Source organism: Brienomyrus brachyistius, chromosome 15 (assembly GCF_023856365.1).
Source record: "Brienomyrus brachyistius isolate T26 chromosome 15, BBRACH_0.4, whole genome shotgun sequence".
NCBI classification, from domain to species: domain Eukaryota; kingdom Metazoa; phylum Chordata; class Actinopteri; order Osteoglossiformes; family Mormyridae; genus Brienomyrus; species Brienomyrus brachyistius.
The window spans coordinates 3934419-3949694 of NC_064547.1; the positions used below are offsets into that span (position 1 = coordinate 3934419).

The following is a 15276-nucleotide window of genomic DNA, read 5'->3' on the forward strand; positions in this document are numbered from 1 at the left end:
CGAGCCAAACTGGAGAAACGCGTGCTGACATGTGAGCAGTGTGTGGTGGTGTATGGGGGGGGAGATAAAGGGACTGTAGAGTTGTGTGTCTTTTTTCATCCTGTCCTCGAATGCAACATCTGCCAGAAGGGACTCCACAAAATGCAAAAGGACAGAGCAAGAGGAGAGAAATGGGGGGAGAAAGGAAGGAGGAAAAAAAAAAAACAGGCAGAGGAGGATGAGAGGAAGACACAATCGGTAATAACCAAAGCAGACGCCAGACCCCCCCATGGGGAGAGTGATGTGTAACACCTGCGAACCTAAACCCAGACTGAAGAGAGTCACTCCATCCCAAACACTCACAGTTCAATAAGACCATCGATTCTTACTTTAACACTTTTAATAGAAAACAAAGAAACAAATACAAAATAAACTCCGCAGCATATTTACAGCCAAAGTGTTCGCTGACATTGTGGATATTATTGTGCCTTACACAAAACTGAACGTTAATCAAGTATCTTCTTAAATATAATATTCTATCTGCATTTATTGCATGTCTACCTAACGCAGTGTTACTCACAGGACAGGGAGGAATACAGCTGTGCAAACAGGCCACTGTACCAGTGAGGGGAAATTAACCTCACTGTACACATCCCACACTGGCAGGGTTTGGACAGGCGGGACAGTGCTGGATGTCCGTCGCATGTGGGAATGCAGCGTTGCAGGACTGATTTCTCATACGCAGGTTCTGTTTTCTTTCTTAGATTTTCCTTAGATCACACGTCCTGAAAGGAAAACTAAACCCCAACATCCTTTTTAACCCCTCTCTCCCCCCACTTTTGACAATATGTACAATCAGACTCCTCTACAAAATGCTAAGCATTTACGGCTAATCCTGGCTTTATTCGCCACCCATGTCATTAAAGCTCTAATGAGCCTCCCTAGACGTTTATGCCAGGGTCTGCTGTCTGGTCAGTGCTGCTCTCTAATCACAGACATTTGCACATCATGGTCAGAGCTGTGATGGTGGCTGAGAGCTCATGAACACCTCGACAGGGCCTAGGAATGGTTAGTTACCGGTGTACACGCGCCGCACTCGTGCGGACACGCCCACACCCCCCTCGCAACTACCTTGACAAGAGCTTGGTAATGCAGGTCATTTCTTATCAACGGGCCCCTCCTCTGAGAAAGAAAGCTCTGCTTGGGTGTGGTCAGAGCACCGCCTACCACGCTCCAAGAACCACAGTGATCCAGTTACCGTTCCCCGGCCTAGCTGCAAAGATCCTCTGTTCCGCTTAAAAAAGGGATTTAAATGCAGGGCAGTTGGACTTAACTGTAAACAAAATATACGGTTGGCCCATTAGGTGAACTCTCACAGTTCATTCACAGGGACCTGTCATCTTATTTCTAGCTGAAGGATTCAGCCTATATAGAAACCAATAATAATAATAATAATAATAACGACGACAACAGTAAGGATCATCGACAACAGAAGAAACACTGTGGGACAAGCCCAGCTTCATAGAACACTTCAGCTACGCGACTGACCTGGGACCAGCGTGACAGAGCGCCTCCCCACAGTGACCCTAATACGCCATTCCCCCAGACGATCCTTCACCTTCAGCTCCATCACAGTCTCGCTGGGCTGGGGCCGAGCTCCAGGCCCTACATGCCCCCTTCAGTCTCTCCACTTTCAGTCCCTCTCAGCAGCCATTGGGGGGGGGGGGGAGAGAGAGAGATGATGGCAGGGATGTCCATCATCTTTTCACCTTGGCATCCTCTCGGATCTTCCAGATCATCAGCTGCATGCAGGCGCTGGCGTCCTCGCTGGAGTCGTGCCCCTCCACTGGTGAAACCGGGAGAGGAGGGGGGTCCGTGAGTAGGACACACTCAGTAGGACACCCTCCGACGTGGGTCAGTGCACCTTCAATTTGTTGCTTTTCTGTATAACCCCTGTCCCCCCCAACCAAACAAAACCTACCTCTTTCGGAAGTATTTGGATTAGCACTTCCTGGATTCTACTCATTATTATAAAAAATGTATTACTTGCCAACAGAGTTTTTAGGAGTGATAATACTCTTAGCCGGGATCTATCGAAACAGTATCAGAATGTATTCACTGAGCCTTCTAAGCACTTACATAAGTAGCTCTGGCTAAGGGAGTCTGCTAAATGCTGTAAATGTAAATGTGCCCCTCAAGGGTCAATTGTCTATGGCTGAAGGTAAATGTACCTTTTACAGAAGTGGACTCTGAGGGGGGATTTGGGGGCTGTATTGGGAGGTTCTAATTATTGGGGCTGGTTATACCCCCCATGCCCCCTGTAAGCCACACCTTTAATTACAGACACACTGATGTTGTCTGTACCTTGGAGAACAAACCCACACCAGGGCTGTACTCCTTTTCTGACAGTGCAGCTTACTGCGCTGTTACCATGTTAGCGCTTCTAAATCATGTCTTAACATTTAACAATTACCTTAAGGTCAGGAAACCTGTAGCCCCTTCTGGACAGAGATGTCTCAGATCTGAATGCCCTCTACTGAATTCTGGCTTTGAACCTAACTTGTAGCCGCAGCTGGTCACCCCAGTGTCCTGAGCTCCCCCGACGGAGGTGCTCACCGTTGTCCTGTATGATGCGTTTGAGGTAGTCCGCCATAAGGCTCCGCAGAGCTCGCTTGTAGGGCAGGCCTAGGCGGTGGGGGAAGACTATAGCGGTGTCCACCACGGTGCTGTGGAGAAGCTGTGGAGCAAGGCATGAGTGTCAGGAGTGAGCAGCATCCCAGTGGGGCCCCCAAGGGACACGAGGGGACATACCTTAAGTGCAAAGAGGTCACTCTCCAGGCTGTGTCCGATGAGGATGGAATCGGCATTGAACATATTGAGCAGCACGGCCTGGACGTCACGCAAGGTGATGGTGGTGCTCTCCAGGTCCTCCTGCGTCACCCCCGAGAACCTGGGTTCGAACACAAACAATAAAACAGACCACAGGTTTATAAACAGCCTAAATGAACACTGAACAACGAAGCAGCAGCATTTTAGCAAGTCAGAGCTCCTCTTCTCAGAGCATCTCATGGCTGCTAAAATCTACCGTTTTAAATCTACCTTTCAAAGGTTTACAAGAACTTAAGTCTGTGACATTTGGCTGTGTTTTCCATTAGTGCGGATCATTATTATTAAGTAGGAGTGGATGTGGTGTGGAGATCAGGTGTGGTTCATCAGAGAGCAGGTAGGATGGAAAACCTGCTGGATTCCTGGCTCTCCAGGATCAGGACTGCCTGCCCCTGATATACAGCGTGAATTTGTAGGGAATTCTGTGAGTGCGATATTGTTTAAAGGTGAATGCGGACTAAGTGAGCTGTTCACTGTCTGCTGTCTGCAGTGCGGCGAGCAGAGCCCACGCGACACACCGAGTGTTGTAGTCCACCACTCTGCTCTCCGGCTTCACAAAAGTGTCATAGATGACCTTCAGCTCCGAGTTGATGACCGTCACCCTGGTCAGCTCCAGGCCGTGCTTCGTGTAGCACTGCCAGGCAAGAAGGGAAACACTTCTGAGCATCTCCCACACAAAACGAAGAGGGAGCAAAAATGTGGACCGACCGTGGGTCTCCGAGGACCGCATTGGGGAACACTGTGCTAAAGTAATTACTGCGGCTCCTGTTCTTCTGTATGGAAAGTTTCGATTTCGCCATGCAGGGAAATACCATCCAGGGTCCATCTACCGCTGATCCACACCCGGAAAAGAATACAAACCATTTCACAGTCGAGGGCGAAGACTCCCACGTTCTCATCAATGGGCAGAGGCTTGCTGAAGGTCTTCACATATCCGTCCAGCGACTCCTTCCGGCCGTCCTGCACGTGTTGCTGTGGACACAACAGGCACTCATGATATGGATGCACAGAGACGCCCTATATTGTGTATATAGACTAAAATATTAATTCAGCTAACAGAACAACCTTTATTCGCAAATCATGCGGCTGGCTCCATGTATAATGTAAATGGATGGTACATGAAGTTTACCTTGGATACCTGGCAACCAGGGGACCCCACCAGCCCAGAGCAGCAGCTGTATTGAGTCTCCCAGCCCCCCGCCACTGAGGGCACAGAGACGGTTAGTTGGGTGCGGCGCAGCCAGCAGAGCAGTGGAGTTTAACCAGCATGGCCACAGTAACACGCTGAAAACACGCTTCTTAAGCTCGCCCGGGCTTTGCTTTTGCTTCAGCGATGTGACGCTCCAAAATGCCCCAGGCCTTTCCAGGTGCTCTAAACAAAGGCTTCTCTAGCCTGGTCTGTGAGGGAACTTTCTATCCAAATATCAGCACTAATTAAAGCTTCCAATAAAACCCTGCAGGCACCTGAGGCCTGAACCACTAAACAAGATCTGTCAGTTAGATAACGAGTCTGACTTAAGGTATCCCAGTTTAAATGGATTTTAATCTTCGTTCACATACAATTGGCCCAGACTACCTTAAATCTATCTTGCTAACCCAAAAATCCAGCTTACGGGCTCCCGGCTCACCAACAGGGAACTAAATTACAGGTCGTTGTTCTAATCAGTGAGGGTGAAACAGATACCACAGTGCTGCTATAGGCCCCATCCTCCAACCCTATATGACTATGGCTGCTGAGCCCTGGTATACATCAGGGATGTGCATCTCCATCACTGAGGTCAATGTGATACACATCTCTATGCTACCCGGCAACAATTTGATACATTAAAGATACATATGAAGCAACTCCTAATAAGATACAATATGATTCATCCCTATTGTGATGCAGTTTCAACACAATGTGACTCAATGCGATACGACGCGATGCAAATGAATTGCTATGCAATTTGACATGGCATAGATACAGAAACATTTGAGAGAGGGGACATCAATCTGAATATAGTTATTGGTCAAAATTGCTGATCACATTCCTAAATACTAAAAGTATAGGGCCTCTACTAATGATAATATATGAATAAATCGAATTTTACAGTTAAAAACGACGCATTCGAAGTTCATCCCAACTTGTATCCAGTGTATGCTTTTTCTTTCTTTCTTTTTTTTTTTTTTTAATCGGGGTGATCACATTGTGACCTTTTAATGTCGGTACATGGATGTGAATCGGTGAGTCTTACCATCCCTATTATACACACAGAAATCTAAAGTGAAACACTGGGAAGGGCAGCAGATACTGGACAGGATTCTGACCCACAGGTTGATGTCAGACCAACAGAACATGCTGAACGAGGCCATAGGCCAGAGGATATAGGTCCATGGCCATAGGTCATAGGCCATAGGTTATAGGTCATAGGCCAAGTCAAAGTCTCTCCCAGTCCACTTGGTTAAAACCCGACAGACAAACACTCACATCACAGACCTCACAAGGTCCAGTTCAGGTGTCACTATCCTCAGCAATGAGATCAATTATTAATTCCTCTATCTCTAGTCTAAGAAAACCTCAAACACTTTTCTTATGATAGATGAAGCACAAATATAGACATAGAAACACACACACACACACACACACAAACACAGACACACACCCACACCTGTAATTATATCTTTGTGGGGGCTCTCCATTCATTTTTATAGGGAAAACTCTAATCCCAACATGACGACCTTAACCCCGACCCAGTCCTAACCTTAACCATTTTTATTTTCACAGACCTTAAAAATGGTCCCCACAATGTCAAAACAACAGGCTTTTATTACATTGTGGGTGACATTTGATCCCCACGATATAATATAAAGGTAATTCTCACACACACACACTCAGGGTCACCTTTGTGCCGCCGCAGGCGCCCCCAGTGGAAGGTGCACTCCTCTCTCCGGACGCAGCTGCCGTTAGCCGTGATCCTGTACTCCGCCCCACACCTACAGCAGACCTTGGCCAGTGCTGGCGAGACAGGGCAGACTGAGCGACAAGAGGAAAGCGCAACATAGGAAGCTCACCACCAGAGGGCGCCACTAAGACAGAAGGGGGACCCACGATCTGTATTCTTTTTCTCCGGGAGGTTGTAGACCATGGCTCGGCCCGAGTGCTCGGGGTGAGGCCTGGGGTAGCCGTGCTCCTGGAGCTGCTCTTCAGTCATCAGGTAGGGCTTCAGCTTCTTGTACAGGGTGGCTCCTGGGCCAAAAAGCACAAAATGCCGCTACTGTAAGCTTCAACCAACTATGAACGCACTCATAAGCCCGCAGACATTTTCCTCCACTATTAGCTCACCCTAAGCGGCTCTCTCCCCCCGCCCTGCCTTCTGCCGTCTTTTGTTTATTAGCGCAGGGCACTGGGTGTGTTTATATATTTATATGTTTAAGTGCTCTGGGCAAGGTATGCTGGGAAGGGCAAATTTATTAAAATAAGTTTAACGTAATTGAATACAAGCATGAAAGGGCTTTTTGTTTCACTGCCAGCGATGGTGCCAGGTAAAAAGTGCTAACGATATGAAATGAACGAACAGTACCTCCAGGAGCTGACAGACCTCGGCCTGAAACGCTGCACTACCATCGCCTCTCTAGTCACCACGCTCCTCACCTACTGCCTATTTTACGCTAAGATTTCTCTCTTCAGCAGGACCCTTTTATCCAAGGCAACATACAATTGAGAAAGGAGGGTCAACCAATCCCTATAACAGCTGGGGTTGAGGGCCTCGCTCGGGGGCCCGATGGTGCCATCACTCTGCTGACCCTAGGGTTTGAACTTGCAGCCTACCGATCACGGGCACTAACCCACAGACGTAAGACTGCTATCAGGGTGACTCTGCATTGCAAATATGCAGAGATGAGGGCGGGGCCCAGACATCTAGAGTGTCCAATGAGAAAGAGACAGACAGTGACTCACCGATGAGCTCCTCCTCCTGCTGCTTACCCATCCTGTTAACAGTGAAGCTGGTCTTGGCAGCCAGACGACCCCCCAGCACCTCCTCGTGGGACAGAGACCTTTTGTTGGCTTTCACAGCTGGACTGCCTGAGGGGGGAAATTCGCAATGAAGCCTCTGTTACAATCAAGACCACCACATCTGTCTGTATAAATACAGCACACATCGTCGACACGCCACTGACGTGTCTACCTACTGGGCACAGGCAGAGCTGCAGTGCTGCATTTGCTGCGAAGCTTTTGCAGGGTGTTGACGGCCACGTTCAGGTAGATGTTCTTGCTGCTGCTGCGGTCGTACACCATCTTCTCTTCATCCAGACCCTGGGAAAGCAGCACAGACCGAAAGTGGCACAGACCTCACCGAACGAGGGCGCAGGTCGACACTCTACACAGCCAAGGCTGTTCCTGGGAGACACCTGCTAGAGTCCATCAAAGCGACCCCCTAATCAGGTTCTAGTCGGCATACCTCCGCCCACCACTGCCACTCACCATCTGGAAGGCCGTCTCTTCGGAGGTGCAGAACTTGAGGCACTCGTCGATGAAGGAATTGAGGTATCGCTGGCGCACGCCGGTCGGCACTTTGGCGCCGAACTCAGTGGGAATGACCGGCCGCTTGAGAGAGGAGCTCTGGCCGGAGATGAGGAACCACAGTGTCACTTCAATCAGACGGCAACGTCATGACCAATCCCATGACACTCTACATGACCAGACTCTACATGTTCAGCCAAATGGCTACTTCAATATTAGTTTAAATACTAGAATTAGTGGCCATACGTGGAAATTGGAAACTGATTTTGAGAAAACACTTCTTTACACAGCGTGTAGTTAGCGTATGGAATAGTCTTCCTGTTAGTGTAGCTCAGGCTAAAACCCTGGGTTCTTTAAGTCAGAGCTAGATAAGATTCTAACGACTCTGAGCTATTAGTTAAGTTCACCCTAAATGAGTTTCATAGGCCAAATCGCCTCCTTTCGTTTGTAAATTTCTTATGTTTTTAAAGTAATTATAGTATAAAGGCACCAAACACTGCAGACTACCTACTCAGATGAACAATACCACTGGTTTGCTGACACCGCAAAGAATGTAAACGATGAAGATCGGGTCTGAAAGCAAACCCCCAGCCTTGGAGGAGCGGATGACACACCTTGGTAGCCTTACTGAAACCGCACTAGACATGCCTCAGACAGTGGTGAAAGACCTACCTTGAGCGTGGGTATGTGTGCTACCCTCTTCTGCGCCAACGTGGAAGAGGTCTTAGAGAGGATTCCGGCAAATGTGTGTGACTTCAGTAAAGACGTCCCAGGAGATAACCTGCTGCCCGACTGCTTGCTCAGCACGGGACCTGCAGGGCACGTCGGATTAATGACCCACGGCTCATTTGCCGGTTGCACTACACATACTGTATTTTGCCTACTAAATAGCGAACAAGTATGTGATTTCAGAAGCACCCACAGAGATACATACTAGACCAAACAAAGGTAAAAGATTAAAAAGGAATCGAGTGCAGTAACAGAACCTGCGGAGGAGAGGGCCGGGTTGGGGCGATGGGCCACCCTCTTCTTCTCCCCGAGGAACCTGGCAGCAGGGCTGGTCAAGGCGGCCGCCGCCTTGACGGCCGTGGCCAGCTGTGCCGCCTGCTGCTGGGCAGTCTGCATGCGCTGGTAACAAACCTCCTGCGCTGTCGGTCTGCGGTACGGGCGCACCACAGGCTTTGGGCTCAGCTCCGCCTGCCGGTCACGAGGGAACCATTGGTTCACCTTCTAGCGAATTTAAGCATCATACCTGTCCTATTTTTGATAATCACTGCCTATTCTTTCAATAAAAGAGAGTCAAATGGACACCTAAAAGACTAGCACTGCTAAAGACTTCACTGCAAGTGTGGTAAATTACCCTATACTAATAAGTTAAATAAACACTGCTTTCAGTATGGCTGGGCCATACAGAAAAATATTTCATCACGACAATTATCAATATTGACTGATATGGAAAAAAAATATTACAATATAATTCAAAATCATTATTTTCAATAATAATAATATTTCTTTGCTTTGAGGCTCCATTTATGCTTAAAGGGGCAGTTCACAACCAAAACTGGATAAGGGGCTAGAGAAGCTATAGATATAGATAATAGATAGATAGCTTGATTATTGCAGTTACACCTCCAACTATTCATACTCACGGTTCCCTTGGCCAGGAAGTGGGAAACCCTTTTCTTCTGGCCTGGGAAGAGGGTGGTTAACAAGCTCTCAGCCCCTTCATTCTCCTCGACATCTTTGGCTGGCTGCGACTGAAGCAGACAAATGATAATATCAGCACAGTCCAAGCACAGGTACTGGACCAAGGCGGCTCATCCTGTCCTCACAAACCAGACTCTGCTGGGTTTCAAACTTTATAGCTTTACTCAAGTAATTACGGACACTCCTCTACTTTCAGACATACGAACCAAGAGGACTGCAGGTCCAAATTGTGTTTGTTGGGCTCCCGTTTCCTGTCCGCAACATCAATTTTTTTTCTGTGCACTAATTCCGTCCAGTACGACTTCTGGCCCCTACTCCCACCGCAAAGCAGCGTAGCATCCTAGTTCTTAATACTTGCGTATACCCTTAAGATGATGCTGAACAACGACTTACGAACATTTCAAGTTACGAACGGCCATTCGGAACGTAACTCGTTCGTAAGTAGTGAAGCGTCTGTATATGGAAATCTAGGGGCATCTCCTTGTTATTCAGGCATTACTCCAGGCATTAATGAAACACACGGGAATCTCTAGGAGAGCGACTCAAGAAGCCCCGAATTTGCTCCACCTGTGGACTGAAGACACAGTTGGACTAGTTTCCTGCCTACAAAGTTCAAACCAGAAAAGCATCCATCCCTCCATCTCTAATAGCCGCTTTTCTCTTGCTATGTGGCTTCGCGTTGCATTTCCTCCTCAGAACTGCTCCTTCTGGACCCATCGTTCTGAAGTCCCCAAAAAATACACCCTCCCTGGCATTAAAGAAGAGCACCGCCAGTTACGCATGCTTGGTCACCGTGGAAACTCTAATCACAGCTGGCAGGCGTGAAATACGTGGGAGATGTTATCAGCCAAGCATCTCAGTCTCCGAGCACTGACTCAGTAGACTCTATTCCGGATCCTAGTCATGCTCTTTAACATGCACACAAACAGATCTGTAAACACATACACTAGCAGGACTCCATTCCTCCCTTGCGGCTTCCCATGACTCATACAGAGGGACACGGCACCTGCTTAGTCTGTCTCCCCTTGTCTTCCGTCTTCACGTCCTTTGATTCATTGAATATGCGAAGGCACTCCTCCATAGGGTCCGAGTCAAAATCCAGGTCCACTTGCAAGCCGGAGAAGTCATCCTCACTTCCACCACCACTGTCACCAACCCCGTAATCATCTTCATCATCATGACCAACAGCACAGTCTCCCTGCTCCCCGTCTTCATCCTCTGAGGAAGAGCCGGTGACTTCTGAAGCTGTCCTCTTACTAATCATCAATCCCCTCCTCTTGAAAGCAGCTGCTGACTTTCTCACCACGTTTCCCTCTTCCTCTTCTTCTGCGCTGTCATCCCCAAACAGATCTGCATGACTCAGAGACCTTGGCTTCTCTTTCCCAAGTTTAGAGGATTTGCTATCTGAAGACTTCTTGCTTTCAGTCCTCTTATCTTTACTACTACGATGGTTCTTCTTCTCTTTCTCCTGTCTATTGCCCTCCAGTTTCCCATTCTTCAATTCATGACACACAGATAACTCCTTGCTGGCCTTTTCAGAAGCCTTAAGCCCCTTGGGATGGCTTGCCCCTCTCTCCCTGACTTTCCGCCCAGATTCCCATTTCTTCTCCGCTTTCGAACTCTTCCCATCACTTTTCACCTTATGCAAATCCTTACAGCTCTTGGTCTTGCTGTCCTTCACCTGGACCATCTCTTCTGCACTCTCTCCCTCGTTTTTTCCATCCTTCTTGAGCTCCGCTTTGCCCGATTTCTTAGCGGCAGGCTTTTTACCATCTCGGCCAACACTTCCTGTCATTTCCTTTGAACTATAACTCTTTTTATAGGGTTCCTTCTGGTCACTGTCTCTTTTCCCCAATTTGCTGCTTTTCTTATTACTGCTTTCACTTGCCGTTTTTTTCCCTGTGGCTCGATCATCTCGGGAAACAAATTCCAGGCTCTCCGAGTCCTCTGTATCACACACTGATGACCTCCCCATCCTTTTAGTCTCTGAGCTTAGCTGCTGCCTCATCTTACCAGCCGAGGCACATTCCCCTTTCTCACCACCCCGGACTATGGGGTCTTCTGTGGGCACAGTTCTGTTCTTTTTCTTCTGGAGGCGGCTGACAGTAGTTGGCCTGTACTCCAACCCAGAACTCTCGCCATCAGACTCTGAAAAACTCACAGAATACTTTTTGGAATCAAAGACTACTGTTGGCTGTTGCCTGGCCTTCTTTGGAGTTGGTACATAACTGCTGTCTGATTCATCTACAGCCTGCTTCTCCACTACAGCAGAATGGCGCCTCTTCTTGTTCCCCAACGGTGCCTCAACCTCTGCTACACCCATGCACTTCTGCTCTTTAGGGCTCCTGTTATTCTTGCTCCCAGAATGCGCTGAGAAGTTAGACAGAGGGTCATATTCTAAGTCAGTGGGGGGTTTGGAGTTGTCCAGTGTGTATTTGCACTTGGAGGAAGAGCTGGGAATTCTTGGGGGACTTGGAGGGGGAAAGCGAAGAGTCTTGGAGGAAGGAAGAGGCTTTTTTGTGGCTGTTTTGGTGACAGTAGTGGGCACATATTCCAGGGCACTTGCATAGGTGTTCTTATCATCAGAGTCCAAGGTGTATTTGCTGGAACAGGGGGTTGGATTATAATCAGCCGCTGGACTTATTTGGTAGCTGCTTGGGTCGTACTCTAAGGGGGTGGCAGAAGCCTTATGTCTCTTGGCACCCGCCTGGATGCTACTAGCAGTAGGGTCATACTGCTGATCCCCGATGCGAGACAGTTTCTTCTGCTCACGCTCCACCTCACTCCGCATGGCCTCAATTGCACGGTTGACCATCTCGAGCTCCAGGGCCCCTTGATCCAGGGGGCCCACATCCGACACAAGCTCTCCATTCTGCACCTCTGGGTTGTATGGCTCACAGTCTGGTTCTGCAGAGAAAAATGAAACGTTGTATTTTAAGTTATTACAAAACTGAAAATGACAAAATACTGTATGACAGTAAAACTTTTAACAGTAAAACAACTAAGAAAAATTTACTATAGCTATATGTTGTTTTCACAGAGAATACAACACTAGCTCAGACATATTTAGATAGTTCTAGTGTTCAGGTTAAGTATTTTGAACTGACATAATTATCCAAGTATTTATTAAGATATCTGCGAAACAAGTGAAACAACACAGACGGAAAATGCAAGACCTACGTCAAATGCGAACTGAAGTTTATTAATCTGTAATCATTGTTAAAAATGAACATAAGATTGAAAGTATGTATATGAACTGCGAGTGTTGTAATAAAAAAAAAAAAACAGCAGTTCCTGTTTTTCTCTCACAGGCCAGCAGGAGAAAACATCGCCGCCTGGGGAGGGAAGTTTAATGGCTGCTTAAATACGCTTTACACAGTGAACGACATCACTCTGTACATGCTAAAGTCACAGACAATATGTATTGGCATCACTACTCAACCTCTTGTTTATGCTTGCAAGAATTCTCCACGAATACTCCTACGAAACGAATACAAAGCATAACTCCATATTTTATATAAAACAAAGGCTATTCACCCTTTTGTTTGAAACAAGCTTGCAGCGATTTTCTGTTATTTGCGTTAAGAGACTCCCTCCTCTGTCTGCTGTGCCTGAAGTGACAGTACGGTCTATTGCAGTTATCACCATCGCTCCTCCCGTTAAGGCTTTCCGAATAGAACGGGCAGTCAATCCCACGGAAGAAACCGGTGGATCTCAGCATCGTCCACGCACACCACTTTCATACCCGCTAAACCAAAACGGAACAAGAAACAAGAAATGTTTAAGCGACGACCACCTTCAAACCTAGAGTATCGCTCACTACCGTTTAGCCTTCTACACATACAACACACAGGAATCCAAACGGCGCCATGTTTAGTAGAAGACAATTACAGAGGATGGACCCAACTGTCGCACGTGTTGACGTCATTGGGTAGGTCGACGAGCTGCCTGCCGGCTTGAATATTGGTACGTGAGGGGTAGAAACGTGTGATTAAACTTTCCTTTCTAGAGGATTATTAATATTGTGTACAGGCTAAATAGCACATGGCCCTGATTTTATAGCCAATCAGGACCAGCGTGTAGTCATTTAAACTATTTTGTTGGTAGTCACATAGCCTTTTAATGGTTAGGTAATGGGGTTTGCTTATGTGGTCATTGTGGTACGAGTCATGAAGCGGTTGCCTCAGCTGTATTATGCCTCGTAGTTTAACGGGCAGAGGTTAAAGGAAAGCCGACAACAAAGCGGTTATGGCGTTTCATTTTCAACCATTACAAAAAGCTTTAATTAATCCACAGCGACATCTGGTGGGTAATATCGGCCTAAGGAAAGGCACACTAAAACCAAGAAAGGGAGATAATGTAAAGATAGAACGAGGTTTAAGTTGAGAGGCTGGGCTGTACTACTTTGTCAAGATGACGAAGACATCCAAGCTTTATTGAAACATATATTACACTCTGTAAGCAAAAGGAAGACTTCTAGTCTAACGCACAACATCCACGACCGTAGTGATCAAGCGGTAAGAGAGTTTCGCATTCCGTGCAATGGCATCAGTTGCTATTTAATGGAATTTAAGTTTTATGGAGAAGCGTCACTTTCATTACCTCGACCCCCCACCAAACTTGAGTTTTCGCCAAGTCTCCAACCCAGTGAAGCCCATAGACTTTGGTTCAGAATTACTGGCGGCCATTTCCATGTGGGGTTCGCGATGCAGGACCACAGCCGCCCCAGTAATAAGCAAAAGTGGAGACTTTCCCCGGGTGCAGTCCATGCTTGCGCTACAGCGAGCCTCCTGCGACGATGCAGCACTGGTCCGCTTCAGCCGTGACGCTGGTAGCTATCCTGGGCAAAATTTCGATCACAGTTAACGCCTTTCCAATTCTCTCCCCCCTCCAAAAAAATAAAAATAAATAAAATAAAAACCCCACACAATGTGAGAAGTTGGTTGCCACCTAAAGGTCCAAACGTAAAATGTAAAGAACAGATAAAATCGCTAGCTAAAACATCCACGGTGTCTCAGAGCTGTCCTAGTCGGCTGGCCAAAAGTTCATAAAAAGTTAACGCAATGCAGCCAGATAGCCGTAAGTAAAACTTACATTTCTCCAAAAGCCCAGCCCCTGATAGCTCCTTCTGTGATAAATCACGTTTTCCACCTCAGAACGACGCGTTTCCAGCATTTCCTACCTAGTCTGTACCGTGGGTCAAACCACAGGTAAAGCGTCCCGATGCAAAACAAACGTAAAGACGTTTCGCCGGAAAATACGATTCTGACTTAATAAATTTACGGATACGTACCAAAGCACCTTTAAAAAAAAAACCATACCGGCCTAGGGTAACGTGTTTTATCATGGCCCACAAGCGGCATCACACCTGCGCGGCAATCAGCCATCAGCCTAAAGTAACAATTGGAAATTATGTAACGTTCGGAAGTTTAAGAATAAACTGTTTTCATTCATCCTAATTGAATAATAATAATATGGGATTTTGGGGGAAAAGAAGGGTGTTTTTGCAATAAATTACAAAATAAATTGAATCAGTCCTGCTATGGATTCCCAATGTTTTCCTTTCTTTCAAAGAAGGACGTCAAAGCTCCTGATTCCTGTTTCTCTGTCGCAGCTGTGTTATCCTGTTTACAAAAAGTAATTTTGTAAAGTATTTGCCAAATATCTAGTACCATGTTAAGGTTTCCTCCTTGATCCTCTAGTTACAGCAACACTGAAGTGGAGACTTAGACGGCATCTAAAGTGGGTTGCAGAGACCCTGGGTACTCTGGCAAGGGCACAACTTTGGGTTGAATAGTGGGGGGTTGAGGTCTCCATCCATTTAAGGGGGTCCACAAGGTTGTATTGGCTGGTTTTGGTTACTGGGGGGGGTTACATCCCCCCATAATTTATGTCCATGTACTCTAGTTTTCTCCGATGGTCTAAAACATATGATTGACCTGCTCAAATAACCGTTACTGTTTCTTCGTGTTTCTATTCAATGGACTGGTATCCTATCTAGGGTGTGTTTATCTGAAACAGATTCCAGGATTAATGTGACCCTGCACTATATAAGCAAGTGTGAATAAGGGGTGGATTTTATTTTTTCCCCTGTCCTTAAATATAATACTGCCATTGTCACCTTATCCTCACCCAGAAAAAGAGGAAAAACCAGTCGTGGAAGAGCATCACCTGAACTGCAGACAAGCTACCCTCCCACTTAC

The 15276-nt window shown here is 47.0% G+C and overlaps 1 protein-coding gene across 1 annotated transcript; it reads right to left on the minus strand.

Moving 5' to 3' along the window:
* Positions 1-361: 361 nt before the first annotated feature.
* Positions 362-12984, minus strand: rexo1 (REX1, RNA exonuclease 1 homolog). The gene is made up of 16 exons (XM_048975854.1): positions 12611-12984; positions 10080-11980; positions 9016-9123; positions 8353-8563; positions 8039-8178; positions 7328-7465; positions 7036-7159; positions 6803-6928; positions 5954-6091; positions 5747-5860; positions 3995-4068; positions 3727-3837; positions 3384-3499; positions 2791-2929; positions 2596-2716; positions 362-1825 (listed from the first exon to the last, which is right to left on the minus strand). Exons 1-16 carry the CDS (start codon positions 12792-12794, stop codon positions 1737-1739), a joined length of 3834 nt encoding a protein of 1277 aa, XP_048831811.1. The 5' UTR covers positions 12795-12984; the 3' UTR covers positions 362-1736.
* Between the last annotated feature and the right edge of the window lie 2292 nt (positions 12985-15276).

Bases quoted from the DNA above. Each gene is read 5' to 3' on its own strand.
- rexo1 (XM_048975854.1), bottom strand. From the start codon at position 12,794: ATGCTGAGATCCACCGGTTTCTTCCGTGGGATTGACTGCCCGTTCTAT. The intron at 2,930-3,383 runs GTGTGTCGCGTG...GTTCGAACCCAG, and splicing joins GTGGTGGACTACAACACTCG to GTTCTCGGGGGTGACGCAGG. The intron at 1,826-2,595 runs GTGAGCACCTCC...CGGTTTCACCAG, and splicing joins ACGCATCATACAGGACAACG to TGGAGGGGCACGACTCCAGC.